The sequence below is a fragment of the Sorex fumeus genome, unplaced genomic scaffold, assembly GCF_029834395.1.
Source record: "Sorex fumeus unplaced genomic scaffold, SorFum_2.1 ptg000029l, whole genome shotgun sequence".
Lineage (NCBI taxonomy): Eukaryota > Metazoa > Chordata > Mammalia > Eulipotyphla > Soricidae > Sorex > Sorex fumeus.
Window position 1 is genome coordinate 10,189,591 of NW_026606086.1, and position 19,856 is coordinate 10,209,446.

Sequence of the window (19,856 nt, forward strand, 5' to 3'; positions counted from 1 at the left end):
TTCTCGACCTTCCCAAAATGAGAGTTACATGTTGGAGGAATGTGATGTAACACATTCAGTCCCTCTCGCTTTGACTTCTGAAAGAGGACATACAGTCTCTGACAACAGATCAATTCTGAAATGAAGAGTGCTATAATTCTCACACGTCCCGTTCTATAATTTTTTTAATGAAAACACAATTTGTTATCATTGTTTTTGCTGTTTTATGGGCCCACATCAGTGCTGCTCAAGGTTTCCTCCTGGCGCTGCACTTAGGAATCATTCCTGACAGTACACAGGACCATAAGTGGTTCTGGGCTCACCTTATTCCGGTACTATCTCTTCAGCCTGAAACCATGACTTTTAGATTAACTTGCATGTAGCTATGACTTTAAGGCTTTTTTTATAGAAGGCATGTGCAAAGGCCTCTATAGCACTGCACTATAGCACTGTTGCCCTGTTGTTCATCGGTTTGCTTGAGCAGGCACCAGTAACATCTCCATTCATTCCTGTTGTGTGCTAGTGTAGGCCAATGGAATCTGCTCACTCCAGGAACACGAACTGAGACTTCTTGTTACTGTTTTTGGCATATTGAATATGCCACGGGGAGCTTGCCAGGCTCTGTTGTGCAGGCAGGATACCTGTGGTAGCTTGCCGGGCTGAGAGGGACAACGGAATCGAACCTGGGTCAGCCATGTGCAAGGCTAATGCCTTACCTGCTGTGGAATCATTCCAGCAAAGACCTCTATCACCATTAAAGGAAATCAGACACATTCTCGATGTCCTGTGCTCCATATCCAGAGAAAATTCAGAATGAGAGCTTCTGCAAACAGTAACTAAACCTCATATCTACTCTGTGGTATCATGGTTCCACAAGCCAATATAATTGATTAGCAATCAAGTTTATTAGAATATAAAAAAATTTAGCAATCACTTATACCAACTACCTCATTTTTTCAAATATCTTACTAGGCCCTAAGGTCTAAGAAAATGAGTACCAGTCACAGGCTAGTTAATCAATGAGAACAAATCCACTCCTAGGACTTCAGGTGCCAGAATCATAGCATTATCTTTTATTATTCACAAATCACAAATCACAAATCATCCTGTTATTCGTCGATTGCCTCGAGCAGGCCCCAGTAATGTCTCCTTCATCCTAGCCCTGAGATTATATTCAAGGCTCTTTAGGAGAATGAGACCCATCATTGTTACTGGTATTTGGCATATTGGGTATGCCACGGGGAGTTTGCCAGACTCTGCTGTGTGGGCAGGCTACATTCGGTAGCCTGCCAGTTTGTCCAAAGTAGGAATGAGATAATAAGATGTCATAATAAGATAATAAACCGGGAGCTAGTTTTTATAGTCTCTGAGTCTTGGTCACTGATGGGATTACACGGCGCCAGGGGGCCAGTTGGTGGGTGTGACCCCTGCCTACTGGAATTTGGAGGATCTGGGAGGAGGATGCTCGGCCCTGATTCGAGTAGGCTTGGAGATCTTGGCCCCAGAACCCGTGTGGCTTTGTCCCTCTGCCAGTACCTTCATGTGTGTGGAGAGTGGTCTCAGCATGGTGGTGGCTGGTCCTGGAGGTCTTCGGCTGCCGGAGCCCTGGTCGGGGCGGGGAGGAAAGCTCAACCCGCTCCCCTCCAAGGGGCCCCGGCGAGGATAGCCAGGTGAGGGGCCAGGAGACTGCACTGTTCTCTTCTGGGAGCTGGTTTTTTATTATTATTATTATTAGATCCTCTGCCTGATCCCAGCAGCCCAGCAGACTTCCACTACCTCCACTACCTCTGCTAACTCCATTCCCCAGCCGCTGCCACACTCCAGGATGCTTTCCGGACCACACAGATGCTTTGCATCATGAAACATATCATAAAACACTTAATATAAGATTACCACACTATATTTGATGGGGTTCAAGTATGGTTTGAACCATGGGAACACCTGTAAGACAGATTAGAGGCCACCCTAAATGCCTGCCTGTCCTTCGCCAGCTACAATATCAAGACGACTGCCCTCCAATGTCCTAAAAGCCTCTATCCCTCTCGGAAAGCCTTGCAAGCTATCGAGAGTGTCCCGCCCGCACAGCAGAGCCTGGCAAGCTATCCGTGGTGTTTTTGATATGCCAAACCAGTAAATACAATGGGCCTCATTCCCCTGACCCTGAAAGAGCCAACAATATGGCACCGATAAGAAGGATAAGAAAGGAGAAGCTGATAAAATCTCAGGGCCGAACTACGCTGTCAAAACGAAGAGGGACAAAAATGACTCTGTACTTTCAATGCAAGTATGCTGGCATGAGATATATCCATCGAGGACTTGATGGTGCAAGGGCGAAAGATCAAGTACAACATTATTGGTCTGATCGAGAGGAGGAGGCATCAATCGCATCACGCCATTTTCAGCACTAGAGAAGAACTGTACCTCGGTACATGCGACAAAAGAGGTGTCGGTGGTGTCGGTGTCATTAACAACATGAACTTGGCCATAAACATTGATCCATTTGAATTCCTAACAACCCGAATCGGATGATTACACTTGAATAGATGTGGCTCACTGCTGGAAGTTTCTATCCTTGTTGTCTATACACTAACATCCAATTATGATGAAGGAAAAATTGAGAAGTTCGACATAGAGCTGGAGAAGTTCTATACAGAAGACCATACCTTCTCCAAAATCACTGTCAGTGATTTTAATGCCAAGATAGGAACAAGAAGATCAGCCAAAGAACTCCACATCGGGAACCATGGTCTAGAATGGAACCAACAAGGTGAGAGACTGTCTCAGTTCATCATGTCAACCAAGACCATCCATGGTAACTCAGAGTTCCAGAAGGTCGAATCTGAACATTGGACATGAGAGTCTCCCTGTGGATGGTTCCACAATGAAATTGACCACATCATATTCAATCGATGGTCTTGCCTGACCCATGTTGCTGTTGTCCCAAAATTCCAAATGGGATCGGACCACCATCATTTTTGTGCAAAATTCTACTTCACAGAGCAGGGAGAAAGGGCTGCAAAGTTTAAGAAGAGAACTCCAGAATGTCCACCAACTGGGAGCTCTTTGGCACTATTGCGTCAACATGAGAAGATGCCTTCATTGGCAACATTGACGAGGAATACGAACAACTGCTTCAGCACCTCCATGATTGTGCAAAGAACGCCAAGAAAGAGTTAGCTACAAAAAAAAAGACGCTTGTCTTTGAAAGCTCTCAAGCTCATTAGCCATTGTGGGTTGGCGCAAGCCTCAGGCAACTGCAAGTGAACATCCGAGCTCACAAAGCAGTGCAGAGAAGCGATAAAAGAAGACCACAAAGAGAGAAGAGCAGCAGTGCTGGCGGATGTGGCAGTAGCCAGGAAAAGCATTCACAATGCCCGCCTGTCCTTCGCCAGCTACAAAACCAAGATGACTGCCCTCCATTGTCCTGATGGATCTCTCACATCTTCAAGAAGGGCAATGGAGAAGATTATCCATGACTTCTATTCATATCTCTTCGATAGCCATGTCCACCTGCCCACATACCAAATTCAGCAGGATGGATATGTTGTTCCCAATGTTCTCCCTTCCGAAATCCAACATGCCCTTTCATCAGTAAAGAAGCGAACAGCACCTGACCCAGACAATGTCAGACCCGAACACCTGAAGAACCTGCTGTCGGTACTCATCAATACACTAGCTCAGCTCTTCTCATGCTACCTGTCTGAATACAAGGTTCCATCCCAGTGGAAAACCAGCAGAACTGTACTACTGTACAAGAATGGAGACATCCACGACATTGGATGCCCAATTGCCCAATCTGCCTGTTGTCTGTCGTCTACAAGCTGTTCAGTTGAGTGAACAGGATAGGATTTCCATAACACTAGATGAAGGACAACCATGCAAGCAAGCCAGGTTCCGAAAAGGATTCAGCACGATCGACCATATCCACATGATAACCAAGCTCATTGAGGTTTCTCGGGAATTCAAGATGCCACTCTGTCTAATGTCCATTGATTTAAAGAAGGCCTTTGACTCTGCTGAGGCTGAAGTGATCATCGAACCCACAGCCAAACGGGGCATTCAAACTCAATACATCAGAATCCTCTGTGAGCTGTATTGTGGATTCACTACCAGGATCTCACCATTGTACAGGGAAGTGATCATTGACATCAAAAGAGGGGTTCAGCAGGGTGATACCATTTCACCGAAACTCTTCAGTGCCACCCTCAAGAACATCATGTGGCGACTGGAATGAGAAGAAATGGGAGTGAAGATAGACAGTCGGCAACTACACCACTTCCGCTTTGCTGATGACACTGTTCTCAGTCACAGTCACGGTCCTCCCGTTATTCATCGATTTGCTCGAGCAGACCCAGTAACATCTCCATCATGAGACTCGTTGTTACTGACACTGTTCTAATAACATCAAACACCAGCCAAGTGGCACAAATGCTGGCCAACTTCAACCGTAAGTGTGGAAAGGTTGGACTGCAGCTAAATCTCACGAAGACAACGTTTATGAGAAACGGTCTCATTCCTGACGTTCCATTAGCTTTCAATGGAATAAACATCTCTGAATGCAACCTAGGTTATGTGTACCTAGGTCGAGAATTCAACATGACGAATGACCTGGCACCTGAGTTGTGCAGGAGGAAGAGAGTGACTTGGGACACCTTCAAGAGCATCTAAGAAATAGCTAAGAGGACAAAGAACCTCTGGCTCTGGGCACATCTCTTCAATTCCACTGTTCTTCCTGCATTAATATAAGCCTCAGAGATCTGGGCCCTATGCAAACAGGATGAGAACGCTATTCGGGTCTCCCAAAGAGAAATTGGAAGAGCTATGCTTGGAGTATCATGCTTCACTCAAATGAGAGAAAGAATCCGGAGTTCCGACCTCCTCGATGATCAAGAATCAGTGATGCTGTCTCATTTGCCAAGGTGTCGAAAATCAGATGGACTGGACATGTAATGTGATTTGTAGACGACTGCTGGACAAGAGCCATTACCCACTGGATTCCACAGGATGTCAAAAATCGTGTGGTTGCCCACCTATGAGATGGTCAGACTTCTTTGTCAAGGCCCTGAATGATCGGTTTGAGGCTCTTCATGTTCCTAGAATGAGCAGATGACATTAGGCTACACTAGCATGTGACAGGGACAAATGGAGACATTGCTGGTGCCCACTCGAGCAAGTCGATGAGTAATGAGATGCCAAGTGACCAAATGAAGATTATTATTAGGCTGGAGTGATAGCACAGTGGGTAGGGCATTTGCCTTGCATGTGGCCAACCCAGGTTTGATTTCTCCACCCCTCTTGGAGAGCCTGGCAAACTACTGAGAGTATCTAGTCCATATGACAAAGCCTGGCAAGTTACCCGTGACCTATTTGATATGCCAAAAACAGTAATAACAAGTCTCACAATTTGTTGTGAGACATTACTGGTGCCCCCTCGAGCAAATCGATGAGCAATGGGAGGACAATGCTCTAATTCAATGCTATCATCATCATCATCATCATCATCATCATCATCATTATTATTATCATTAATCAGCATCAGCATCATCAGGGGAGCTATGTAAAGATTTTTAGTGACAGAAAGCATTTGGGAGAAGAGAAGCTAACTGAAAAAACTTGGGGGAGGTTTTCCAGACAGTACACAGGAGGCCAGGGTGAGGGCTTTGGGAACCTCACTGGTTCTTGGCCAGCTGGGTTTGCATGCAGTGTGAGAGGCCTGAGAATGTGGTGCTGTCAGACCTTGTGGTGAAAGGGGTTACCCAGGTCATCCTGACAGTATTAGGGAACTTTCATGTCCACACCTGTTGGTTCTCAGGGACCTCCAGGCTTACACACTCAAGGGAACTAATGACACCCATAGGTGCCCCACATCCCTGGGTTAGATCTCTGGCCCATCATTTTTCTTTAATGATCCACTATCACAGATCTATTTAACATTCTAAATGCTAGTGGCATTTAGCCTGAACATAAAGAATGTAAAAACATAGAAGAACTAAATATTTGAATCAGAAATTTACTAATCTAATTTTTTTATTAGAGACAATTAACAAAGAAGGAAAAACTCTGAAACACAGGCGCATTTTAGCCAGGAAATCTGGCTGAAGGTCTCCACGATCCACAGGACCTTCCTACCAGCCTTCCTACCAGCCTAGAGATTCAATGAGCACGGAATCTCTATCACTCAGGACCTGGACCCTAGACTTATTGATTAACCTTATAAAAGAGCAGAAAGGTCAATGGCAGTTACCCCCAATTTTTACTTCACACATGCATTAACTTTTTCCTTTGAATTAAACGAATGAGAAATTTATTTACGTTTCCTTTGTAAACAAGTGCTCAGGATCTTAGGGAATCATTGGTAAGCAGGTGGTGCATTTAGTTTAATTCCCTAACATTACACTATGAAAATATACAGTGAATTTCAGCACCAAGAAAAGCAAACACACAGCTGAGCTAGGTAATCGGGCTCTGGAATAAAATGCACAATCAGCTTTGAATCAGTGACAAAGGAACTGAGTTGATCTCGTGGTTTACGTTTTCACTCCATAAGCCTCTGTGATATTGTGAACCAAATAACAGTGCTTCTATGGAAGTTTCCTGAGTATGTTAAATAGAATCATTGATATAAATAGCTTAAAGGGTAAGAATTAGATAATAAACAGTAAAGAATTCTGCTGTTATAGCTAAACTGTATTTTAAATAATTGAAGTACTGAAAATTCTTGTCCATTTGAAAATGCCAAAGTATCATCCTGGCATTTTCAAAGTTTTGTTTTCTAGTGATATAGAAAATATATAAATATGTATTCATGTGGTTTTGTTTTATACCAATTCAGAGTAAATGAATAGTTTTAAGGCATGTATAAATCCTTGTGTCTATGTACCTGAATATCTCTCAATTGACTGGCATCAGCACTATAATTTGCTAGCCCGTTATAAGAGTAATGAATACATTTTAATCAGTTAAAATACACATTTATTGTGACACTATGTCTTTGTTTCAAATAACAAAAAAGAATCATTTTCTTAAATGTATACTAAGCTATAAAGGTTGAGAAGGAAGGAAGGAAGGAAGAAGGAAAATTAGAAGGAAGAATATATTCTAAATACAGACCACAGAATATAATAATAATTATAAGTGATCATTTATAATAATCACAGTAATCATTTAAAAATATAGACAAATCTAAATCAATAGATAAACCTTACCTGTGATTTCCACATGCTGATTCTAGGGGCATGTTAACTAACTTATTAACTAAAAATAGTCTGTTCAATAAATAAATGATAGTGTTTGACTCTTGCAAAGAATCACAATTATTTTCCAATTCTCTTGGTATTCCAATATGATTTAAAAGAGTAGATTTATATTTATTTGACAAGTCCAAAACTTTTCTGGAAAATAAATTGACTTTTGAAGAATCCTTTTTCACTTCAGCATTGCATAAATCCCAACCTGGCAGCATCAGTGAGAAGTGATCCTCATTAGAAGCAAGTCCTAAAGAAACAGGATCCTGGAGCTTTAAAATGTTGAGATGCTTAATGCAAAGATTATCTAATTCTTTATCCACTCCCCATGGCAAAAGGCAAGAAAGGAGCAATTTGGCTATGTCTATTGTGAGGTTGGCATCAACTTTTCTTAAAGGTTTCGGTTGTATCTTTTTGGAGCTCTTCATTTTCTTATGCCTTTTAATGCCATCATTTTCTTCTAAGAATCTGATAGCGTTATCTCCTTGGACTAGATTTTCACTGACAGGCTTGGCTTGAGCCTCTGCTGAGAGGGGGCCACTGGCAGTTTTATTTCTCTTCAGTGTCAATGTTTTCTTCTCCACCGTGCTTCTGGCTCTTCGAAGGATCTCAGTGCCATAGAAGGAATTGGAAGAGTCAACATCACAAATTGGAGTTGGCAGCAGAAGCTCAATGAGGCTTTCCAGATCAAATAAAAGGATGTGAAAGCTAATGTCACTCCACATTGTTTTCACAGGCAAGACTTTAAAAGGTCCTGGAAAAGACTTAGCATCATCCACCTAAAGGAGAAATAAAAAAATTATTTGTCAAATTTATTATTTTTAAAGATATTTTATCAAATATCTCATATTAATTAAAATGGCACAAAAAGTATTAAATAGGAATACAATAAAAATAATTTCATATTTCTATTTTAGCTATAAAAACTCCATTCCAAATTGAACATTATTAAACTTTCCCCACTTTATCATTGTTGATGGAAATACCGACTGTTCCAGCCTTTTTGGAAAACAATCTAAGCATTTTTTAAAAAACTCAAAATTGAGCTTCCATATGACCCTGCAATACCACTTCTGGGAACATATCCTGAGGGTGCAAAAAAAGCATAGCCGAAATGACATCTGCACCTGTATGTTTATTGCAGCACTGTTCACAATAGCCAGAATCCAGAAACAACCCGAGTGCCCAAGAGCAGACGACTGGTTAAAGAAACTTGGGTACACCCACACAATGGAATACTATGCAGCTGTTAGGAAAGATGAAGTCATGAAATTTTCTTATAAGTGGATGTTCACGGAGAGTATCATGCTAAGCGAAATGAGTCAGAAAAAGAGGGGCAGACAGAAGGACTGCACTCATTTGTGGAATATAAAATATAATAATATGAGACTAACACCCAAGGACACTAGAGACAAGGGCCAGGAAGATTGCTCCATGATTGGTAGCCTGCCTCATGCGCTGCTGGAGAAGGCAGCTGGGATAGAGAAGGGATAACTAAGTCAATGATGGTGGGAGGGATCACTCAGGATGGGAGCTGTGTGCTGAAAGTAGGAAAAGGACCAAACATGATGTCCTCTCAGTATCTTTACTGTAAACAATAATGCCTTTAAGCAGAGAGAAAGACGGAAACTGTCTGCCATAGAGGGAGGGGGAGGGGTGATGGGGGCGGTAGGAATACTGGGGACATTGGTGTTGGAGAATGTACGCTGGTGGAAGGATGGGTGTTTGATCATTGTATGACTGAAACTCAAACATGAAATTTTCGTAAGTGTAGCTCATGGTGATTCAATAAAGAAAAAGAAAACTTCCCACTTTAGATCTTAGAAATTTTAACACAACCACAGGTATATAGGTATATAAATTAGACATATAAATTAAACATTCATTTGACAGTAAATAATGTAGCACTGTCCTCCCATTGTTCATCGATTTGCTCAAGCGGGCACCAGTAACATCTCCATTGTGAGACTTGTTGTTACTCTTTTTGGCATATCAAATATGCCACGGGGAGCTTGCCAGGCTTTGTCGTGCGGGCGAGATACTCTTGGTAGCTTGCTGGGCTCTCCAAGAGGGGCAGAGGAATCAAACCCAGGTCGGCTGTATAAAACTCATCAACATTCTTGGGTGTTAGAATGTTGGTGAGTTTTATACAGCATGGCTTGGAGGCCAGCTAACGATTCTAGGGGAAAAGGGAGCTCAGATAGAGAAGGGACATGGGACAGGGGACGTTCTGGCCTGTCCTTCACGCCCTACCGAGGTCACCAGTTGCCCCCCACGAGCGGCTCTCCGGCACGGCCACGGCCCAGAAGCACAGAAACTAATCTCTTAATTATCTGACTCTCAGTAGAAATAGTTCCAGGGTTAATAAATAAAATAGCAGAAATACAAAACTGCGCAGCCGCAATAGCGGCCGCGCCACATCATTTAATTCTTGAACCCAGCTGTAGAAAGCAAATCATTTCACAATGCTTTTTCAACATGGCTGATTGGCGGGGGGGGTAAAGTCTAAATAATAATGGTGCAACTTTTATCAAAACAATGAAGCTAGTCAAAGTAGACAGAGTGTTAACTAGAATTCATCTGGCCCACAGACATTGGGGTGGGGGGTGGAGGGTGGGGGTTTATTGGGGTTCTTCGTGGTGAAAAATAAGTATTGATAAAGGGAAATGTGATTGATATTTGCATGACCGAGACCTAAACCTGAAAGCTTTGTAACTTTTCCCACAGCGATTCAATAAATAAATAAAGATAGAGAAGGGAGCACCAAATAAAGGGTGTTGGGAGGATCCTCCCAGGATGGGAGAAGCATGCTGAAAGTACTCTATAGACCAAACATGATTGCCACTCAATGCCTCTTTTGCAAACCACAACACCCAAGAGGAGAGACAACACCCAAGAGAAGAGAGAGAACAAAAGGAAATGCCCTGACACAGACGCAGTGTGGGATGGGGGAGATGGGGGGTGGAAGGGATACTGGGATCCATGGTGGTGAAATGAGCACTGGTGGAGGGATGGGTATTTGATCATTGTATGATTGTATGATTACAAAAATTTGTAACTCTACAACTGTACCTCATGTCTCTCACTAATAAAAATTAAAAAAAAAAACCTCACCAACATCATTTTGGTTAAAGAAGTCAAATGTGAAAGAACTACAATTAAGAAAAAAAAAAAAGGAGGGGCCAGTGTGATAGTACAGTGGGCAGGGTGTTTTGTCTTGCACACGGCCAAGCTGGGTTCAATCCCCGGCATCCCATATGGTCCCCCAGCACTGCCAGGAGTGATTCCAGAGCAGAGAGTCAGGAGTAACCCCTGAGCATCTTTGGGTGTGACCGAAAAGAAGAAAGAAAGAAAGAAAGAAAGAAAGAAAGAAAGAAAGAAAGAAAGAAAGAAAGAAAGAAAGAAAGAAGAGAAGAGAAGAGAAGCTGGGGCCCAAGAGCTAGAACAAGGGTTACAGTTCTTGTCGTGCACATGCCCAACCTTGTTCAAGCCCTTACTCTACATATAGTTTCCTGAGCACCACCAGGAGTAATCCCTGAGCACAGTACCAGAAATAAGCCCTGAGCACTGTCAGGTCTTATCTCAAAACCAACACAAACAAACAGGAGCTATCTAAATATTTTACTAAATATTTTATAAACAGGAGCTTACACATATTTCATTCATTTCATTTCATCATCCTGTTATTCGTCGATTGCCTCGAGCAGGCCCCAGTAACGTCTCTTTCATCCTAGCCCTGAGATTATATTCAAGGCTCTTTAGGAGAATGAGACCCATCATTGTTACTGGTATTTGGCATATTTGGTACGCCACGGGGAGTTTGCCAGACTCTGCCCACATATTTTACTTCTTTAAAATAGGTTCTGGATTCCAGTGACAACCTCTGAGATGTGTGACTCAAGGACAGCAGGGTTATCATTTCCTTGAGAGGTGATAAGCACAAAACTGGTTGTAAAACCTGGCAGAGGGTTATCCTGAACACAGTCCCTACAATAGTAAGTGTTCTACTACTAAATTCCCCAATAATTAGCAGGCAGATTTGGGTGTGAAGAGCTCCTGCTCACCCGCTGCTCCACCACCACCAGTGGGTACAGTTCTATAGAGCTATGCTTTGTGGTAATTTATTGAGCTGGTACATTTTTGATTTTTGTTCTGTTTATTATTTCTATATGTGTTGTACACTTCACAGTCAATAATATAAGTAAAATGTATTGCTAATAGTAATCAAATATTCCCATTTGGATTTTAAAATTGAAACTCTGACTACTCAGAGATAACCAATATCCTGATTATCATGCCAATGATTTGCTTGATTTCATTTAATTTTCTGACATTAAAAATGTTTTCTTTTGGGTGGGCAGAGGAACACAGCTGGCAGTGCTCAGGGTTTACCTCTGACTGCACTGAGGGATTACTCTTTGCAGTACTCTGGGAACCAAGCAGGGTGCATAGGGCCTAATCAGCATCAGCCACATGCAGGGCAAATGTCCTAACCCCTGTACTGTCTCTCTGGGCCATGTATTCTTAATTGACTTAATATACAGTGCATGATTTTAGTTTTCACGGAGATATCATAGTCTTTACAATTTCCTGATTTGGTTTATATATGCAGAATATGATATATATTTTCCATTTTTTATTGAGATACTGTGATTTACAGTACAGTTAGCAATACCTGCATACCTACATCATCCCAACACCATATCCACCATCAGAGTACCCAGTTACATTCACATACATTGTCCCAACATCACAACCAATATCAGAGTGTCCTTCCATCCACCTATATCCCAAGGACTCCTCCCACACACCCTTTCTCCCACATCCAGGTAAGCTCAGTTCTGTGAATCAACTCTCCAGTTCTGTAGCAGCTGGCCTTTCATTGCTCCCTTAATGTGTTTCTTTTCTATAGAAATTGAGGGGCTGGAGCCATAGAGCAGCGGGTAAGGCATTTGCTTGCACACAGCCGATATGGCTGACCCAGATTCCATTCCTTCACCCCTCTCGGAGAGCCCAGCAAGCTACCTAGAGAGTATCTTGCCTGCACAGAAAAGTGTGGCAAGCTTTTCAATTTGCCGTGACGTATTCGATTTGCCAAACACAGTAACAGCAAGTCTCACAATCTGTTGTGAGACATTACTGGTGCCCACTTGAGCAAATTGATGAACAACAATAGGACAGTGCTATATGCTGAATAAATCTGCAATTGTTTCATTATCATTTCTGTAAAGTATTACGTGATGATTACAGTTTACTAACTCGTTGCCTTTATGTGAACATTTTAATAAATGTCATGGCTTTTTGTTACAGCAAGGGAAAAAGAGTAAATATTCAATTGGTAAAGGTTTTTGGTACACATTTGCAAACATTTCTAGTGTCATATGGTCATTCATAGAATATGCACTTCCTTAACTCTAAAATATTACTCCAAATTTTTTTCCAAAAGATTGTACAAGTCTATAAATCTTGATAGTTCTCACTCTTGGAGAACCCGGCAGGCGGCAGGCTACTGAGAGTATCCTGCCCGCACAGCAGAGTCTGGCAAGCTCCCCGTGGCGTATTCAATATGCCAAAACCCAGTAACAATGATGGGTCTCATTTTCCTGACCCTGAAAGAGCCTCCAATGTGGCACTTGCTAAAATCTCAGGGCTAGAATGAACAGAGATGTTACTGATGCCTGCTTGAGGAAATCAATGAACAACAGAATGACACTGATACAGAGATAAATCTTGATAGTACTATAGTTTCTATGCTTAATATTCTCAATTAACACAGACCCTTGCAATTTATAAATACGGAAAATATAAGTTGAAATCCATTATAGCTTTGATTTCTATTTAATTTATATTTCATTATTCCATTGACTATCATTGCAAAAGTTTTTCATGTTTGTGCTATAAAGTACAAAAAGTAGAACACCCCATGCTACTGAGAGGTCATTTTAGTTTACGTTTATTTATTTTAATGTAGCAAGGTAGTTTTTATTGAATGAAACTTACTTAGAAAGATGTAAAGGGGAGAAGAAAGGGAGCACTGTTCTGAAGGGAACCTAAGCTTAAAGAGCCAAGAAACAAGCAAGAAAAGAGACATGGAGACAAGCAAGCAAGATATGTGCTCTGAGAGTACAAGAGCTTAAAGAACAAGCCTGCGCCTGCTCCTCTCTGGAAAGAAAGATGGCGGCCGCACGGGAGCCTTGTGGACAGCAGGTTTGAGCCGGGGGTGGGAGCGGCAGGGACCTCATGGGAAGGGGGGCGTAATGGGCCGTCCTTCACGCCCGACCGCGGTCACCAGCTGCCCCCCACGAGCGCTCTCCGGCACGGCCACGACTCCAGAGCACAGAAACCAATCTCTTAACTATCTAACTTTTAATAGAAATTCTTCCAGGGTTAATAAGTAAAATAGCAGAAATTCAAAACCGCACGGTCGCGATACTTAAACCAAGTTGTCGAAAGCAAATCATTTCACAACGCTGTTTCAGCATGTCTGATTGGGGGGGGGGGGGTCGTGAACTCTAAACAATAATTGTGCATCTTCTATCAAAACAATGTATCTAGTCAAAGTAGATAGAGTATTAACTAGAACTCATCTGCCTCACAGGAATTGGGGGGGGGGGGTGGAGGGGGGGTTCTATTGGGGTTCACGGTTAAAAATAAGTATTGGTAAAGGGAGATGTGTTTGATATTTACATGACTGAGACCTAAACCCGAAAGCTCTGTAACTTTTCCCACAGTGATTCAATAAAGAAATAAATTATAAAAAAAAAAAAAGAACAAGCCCGCATAACAGATAAAAGACAGAGAAGCAAGTAAAATACATGTTTGAGAGATAACATTGGCCTGAGAGAGCAAGGTGAGAGCTCATTTTAATCAGAACTAGTGGCATCTAGATGCCTATAACCTTTTCTCAAAATGATATGTATTAAGATGTTTAAAAATATTCAGTATCGGCTATTCAAGCGGCTTAAACCATGATCCCAAAGACTCAGAAGCAAATCTCACAACCCAGCGACTTTTGGCAGAAATGGGTCTGGACTCCGCATTAGGTGAACAGCCCTGGGTCACCCCAGATGGAAATAGGTTTTATGCCTTGGCCTGTTCCCCCTGGCGGCTCGGGGTCCTCCATCTTCCAGAGACCAATGGACGGCCAGGTAGGAGCCAGCAGTGATCAGACATGCGGGGCCTCATGGGATGGGGCAGGGCTGGCCCTTTCCTACCGCACCCCAATGAGACCCCCCCAAGTCCACAAATAGTCTCTCTGGCTACTTAACAACCGGCTTAAACCATGATCCCAGAGACTCAGAAACAAATCTCGCAACCCAGTTGCTTTTGGCAGAATTCCCTCCAGATTAATTATTAAGATTTCAGAATTCCAAAATTGCATGGCCGCGGTATACATTGTATACTATTCATCATCAGCAATAGAAAACAAATTGTCTAATGTTACCTTTTTCGGCTAACGTGAGTGTGGGGGTAAAATCCCAAATAATAATGGTGGATCTGGTGTCGAAATATTTAATGTAATCAAAGTAGAGAGAGAGTAATGTGGAAACCATCTGCCACACAGGCAGGGGAGGGGGTGGGATGGGGAGTATACTGGGGTTTTTTGGTGGTGTGAAGTGTGCACTGGTGAAGGGACAGGTGTTTCATCATTGTATGACTGAGACTTAAACCGAAAGCTCTGGAACTGCTCTCACAGTGACTCAGTAAATAAATTCATAAAACAAACAAACAAAAAAAAAAACAACAACAATATCCAGTATCATCCCCTCTGATTCAATGTTACTCATATTTTCTTAGTTTTATTCTTAAATAAAACCTCTAGTTTTCATCCATTCTACACTCATTATAGAGATGCTGCTTATTCTACTCAGTAAGTACAAACTAAGTAGAAGACAAAGTGACTAGTTTGCCAAACAATGCAGAATAAGACCCATAATCTCCATGGATGCAGCTCATGCCCTAGGAACGTGCATGGGAAACAGCCTTGCCAAATAATCACCAGTTGGTTTGGGTGAGGGGGAGGGCCAATACAGCAAACCTAGAAGGTCTGAAGCAGTCACCCCAGGCTCAAGGGTACATGGAGTTCTCCGAGCAAAAGTGACAACAAGCTGATCTGAATGATTAAGGAGAAATGGGCTAAAGAAAGCTGAGAGGTGCAGGGAAGAAAAGCAAAAAAAAAAAAAAAAAAAATTGAAAGCAGGAAAAGGGTGCAAAGACTCAGATTACTAGATTCTTCTACACTGTGAGAATTGTCCTATGGCTAGAGAGGTTTTAGGGATGTCGAAGGAGCCCCAAAGAGCAAGATTCCAGAAAAGTCTTACTGTGAAGATCGTTGCATTTTAAATTTATTATAAGAGCAGTTATGATGTTTCAGGATGGTTTTAAAGCCAGGAAGCCACATTCAAAAACTATAGTTGTAGTTTCTTCTGGATTACAGGTCAGTCAAGCTGGCTGAAAGTAGGCTTCCTGCTCTCCGGAGCTTAAACTGTCATCTTCTCTGCCCACAGCCCCTGGACCCTGTCAGTTACTAGACAAATCAAAGCCATAACATTAATTCTTGAGGAATGGTACATTCTGTCTTGGCTCCATTCTTATTTGGTGATCCTAACAGTCACAATAAGCCTATTGTATTGCCATAAATGAAAATCATAGAATTCTTTCCCAAAAATATAATCACCTTAAGCTTTGGGAGCAACTGGATGATAGAAATTACTTTCAAATCACATAGGTCATTTTAAACTTTTCAAAATTACAACAGAGTTTGTTTCTAGCTATACCTTACTGTTATAAGTATAAATGGATGTTATATCTGGATACGAAAAGGATTAATATCATTCTAGTCAGTCATTATTGTTGAAAAAATATTTGACTCTTTTAAGGAATAGTAACAACTTTTGTTTGGGGCCACACTTGGCTCTGCTCAGGGATTACTCGGGGCTCAGTGCTCAGTGATAACTCCTGGAAGACTTTGGGGGACCATATGGGGTTCTAGGGATCAAACCTAGGTTGGATGCATGCAAGGAACGTACCTTACCTGCTGTGCTATCTCTCTGGCCCCACAATTACTACTGATGGGAACATCAGGGGCCTGAAGGCCACTTCTGACAATGCTTGCTCTACTTGAGGTATACACCGGGTAATTTGGGGCTTGACACTATCAAGACTATATCCAGTAATGTCAGTGCAGGGTCATGAGGTGCTGGAGATCAAATTTTGTGTCTTTCCCATGCATGGGATGGGCTCCATTAATTTGAGCTATAGAGAGCCCTAAGATCACTTCCAGGAATATTCAACCAAACAGCCTGGCAGTTCAATACCAGGCAGGGCCCAAGGACACAGTGATGTTTGATCTCTGCAATGCTGGGGACCTCTAGCACCACTTCAGCCATGTTCAGGGACACCAGAGCAATAAGTAGTGATACCAGGATTCCCCAGAACCTCACCTGTCAATGATTAGGTCATGAGATTCCTTGGAGGTGGAAATGAAATGTTGGATCCTCTACAGATCCTACAAAAGATCTAAATTCCACAAAAGATCTGGGTCAGAGAGATACTAAAGTGGGTAGGGCTCTTGCCTTGCTCAATCCCTGGCCTCCCATATGGTCCTCTGAGAACTGCCAAGAGTGATTACTGAGTTCAGAATCTTGTCAGGTGTGGCCACAAGAGATTAAAAAAAAATCCTGCAAAAGATTTGATGAGTCCAACTACCACAATCAGGACATTTAGTAAAATTAGTGCTCAAGCTACTTTCAATGTCTCAATTTTGTGATTTCATTTAATAATATCTGATATAAACATGTAACTATTTAGAAAACGAAAGTTATACCTAAAAAAATTAGATATTTAATTACCTCACAGTACACAAATTTAGAAATCATATAATACAATCAACTTCCAGAAATTACAGAAGTCGGACAGAAGTGAAGTAACACTAAGGTCCTCACTTGTTAAATAGATAGTCAGAATTCCTTTATTTGTTTATTAATGACTATTATTCAGATGAAATTATCTATTCAATTTTTTCAAAGAATAAAATAATGTCTTCTTATTCTTTCTAAGATAAAAAGATGCTTATGCTAAACATTTATTTCAAAAACAAGATATTCACTGAGCGATATAAGAAAAAAAGTAATTATTATAGAAAATTATTCACTAAGGAATGGATCACTTATAAATTATTCCTCAAAACCATCCAGTGAAATGATGAGATCAACACTGGCAAAACTCCCTGCTAAAATTCAACCTGAAACCAAATACAGCTTGAAGGAAAAACTTCACTGACTCAGCTAGATCTAGCAGATGTATACATATATCTCAGGGTATGTAATCTAGTGAGGAATAAAATGGAATCACGAAGAGTAGGGATCCATCCCTCAAGACATTCCTGCATGACCTAGGATGCAATCAGTAGCCAATAACACTGGCTGACTTGATCTTGCTGGTGAGGGCACTACCGCAGACACAGAGGCAATAAATACATTAATTAATTAATTAATTAATTAATTAATGAAAGACTGCTGGAAGAAACAGCATTAGAACAAAAACAAAAGAGAAAAATATGTGTTTTAACTATCCTTGGACTGGAGCGATAGCACAGCAGGTAGGGTGTTTGCCTTGCACATGGCCGACCCAGGTTCGATTCCTCCATCCTTCTTGGAGAGGACAGCAAGCTACCAAGAATATCCTGCCCGCATGGCAAAGCCTGGAAAGCTACTCGTGGCATATTCAATATGCCAAAAACAGTAACAACAAGTCTCACAATGGAGATGTTACTGGTGCCCACTTGAGCAAATCAATGAACAATGAAAGACATTGCTACAGTTAACTGTCCTCGACTGTGACTGTACCTTCTCCCACCACCTAGAAACAATCAGAGGCAATAAACTAACTCAGAGTTGACCTGTGTAGGGGTGAGTGATGCAGGTGGGGAAGGACCTCTTCCTCGGGGCTGTTCACCTCCCATATGATACTGTGATCAATGGTGGCATTCTCTTTTTATTTTCTTTATCTTTTTCTTTGTGTGTGTGTGTGTGTGTGTGTGTGTGTGTGTGTGTGTGTGTGATTTTGAAGCCACACTAGATACACTCAGAACTTATACCTGGATCTGCACTCAGGTATCAGTCCTGACCGGCTCATACCATATCTGAAACTCTGGTTGGCTACATGCAAGACAAGTGTCCTCCTCACTGTATCATCTCTCTGGTCCAGATCAATGGTATTTTCCTGATTTCTCCATCTCTTCATTGATTTTCCCCTTGCTCTCCTCATAGTGGCCAGAGAAACAAAGAATTCTAACACGGAACAGAAGAAGGAAGTGAAACTGCAAAAGTATTTGCTTGTAGTTGACAAATACGCGCACACACACACACACACACACACACACACACACACACCTGGAAAATATCTACAAAAATCTACCAAAACTACTAAATGAGTAAACCAAGGTTGAAATGATAATATATTAAATAAATTGCGCTTCTGTACACTGAAAATAAATGACATTAAAAATAAACTATGTAAAAGGAAATTTTTAAAAAGTTTCATTCTTAAAAGTACAATAAAGGATAAAATAGACCCAAAGAAACTATTTGTTATGTGCTTAACAGCATAGTCTCTAAATAAACATCGATTTAAAAAATACATAGTGAATATAGTTTAAAAATTGACAGAAATAAAAAGTCATAATTTATATTTTTAACTTATTTTATCTTAGAAAGAGTAACTCAAGGAAACACAATGCTTGATAAAAAAGTGAAGAAAAATAATAAACTTAGTAAAACCTGTGTGTGAAAATACTAAAATATATAAATACCTGCATTTATGTAAGAAAATTATATATGTATATAAATTTAATACATATAAACTAATATATAGTATTAGTATGTGTTATGTATAATATAACACATATATACAAGAGCACAGTGAACTAGTAAACACTGATGAATGATTTCAGTCTTATTGAAAGAAAATTTTTGCACATGCCAATGCCCCCAGAGGGAGGCGGGTGAGGCCCCTCCTTGCTCCAAGGAACCCAGCCCTGGCAGCCAAAACCTCCAGAACTCAACCACCATGCTCACGGCCGCTCTCCACATGCTCGGACAGAGCCTCACTCACAAATAAACCTACTCCTGGACCACGCAGCAGAATTTGCAGCTCCGTAACACTTCATACCACACACCCTACCCATAGTCCAAGAGTACTGCACCACATTTGGTGGGGCTCAAAGTAGGAGACCACTAATCTTAGAGGGAAATATTTTTTTTACAGATATATATATATATATATATGAAAGCAGATGTGTGTGTGTATATATATATGTGTGTGTGTACATACACACACACACACACACACACACACACTTACACACATAGGTAAGGCTTGTGGAAAAATACTGAATGAATTCCCTAGGATTTTTTCTTGCTCTTCACATGTCTGAGAGGAGGTTTCAGTATAGTCAGCAACCTCAAAATGCTGGTATACACATCCCAAAAAAGGACCTAAAAATCTCCAATGAGAGCCAGCTTCACCTCCAAAGGAGTGGAAAAAGGGACCCCCAAATCGAAATATTTTAATCCAATCTATCCTATTTCAGCCAACACCAAAATAATGACTGCTCGTTTCTCCATCTTTCCA

The 19,856-nt window shown here is 41.4% G+C and overlaps 1 protein-coding gene across 1 annotated transcript in view; it reads right to left on the bottom strand.

Annotated features, from left to right (window-relative positions):
• WDR72 (WD repeat domain 72) overlaps nucleotides 1-19,856 on the bottom strand; it is a 224,983-nt gene that overhangs the window by 95,361 nt on the left and 109,766 nt on the right. The window contains exon 14 of the mRNA XM_056115668.1: nucleotides 7,185-8,002. Coding sequence (XP_055971643.1) covers nucleotides 7,185-8,002 — 818 coding nt within the window. The remainder of the gene's footprint in view (nucleotides 1-7,184; nucleotides 8,003-19,856) is intronic.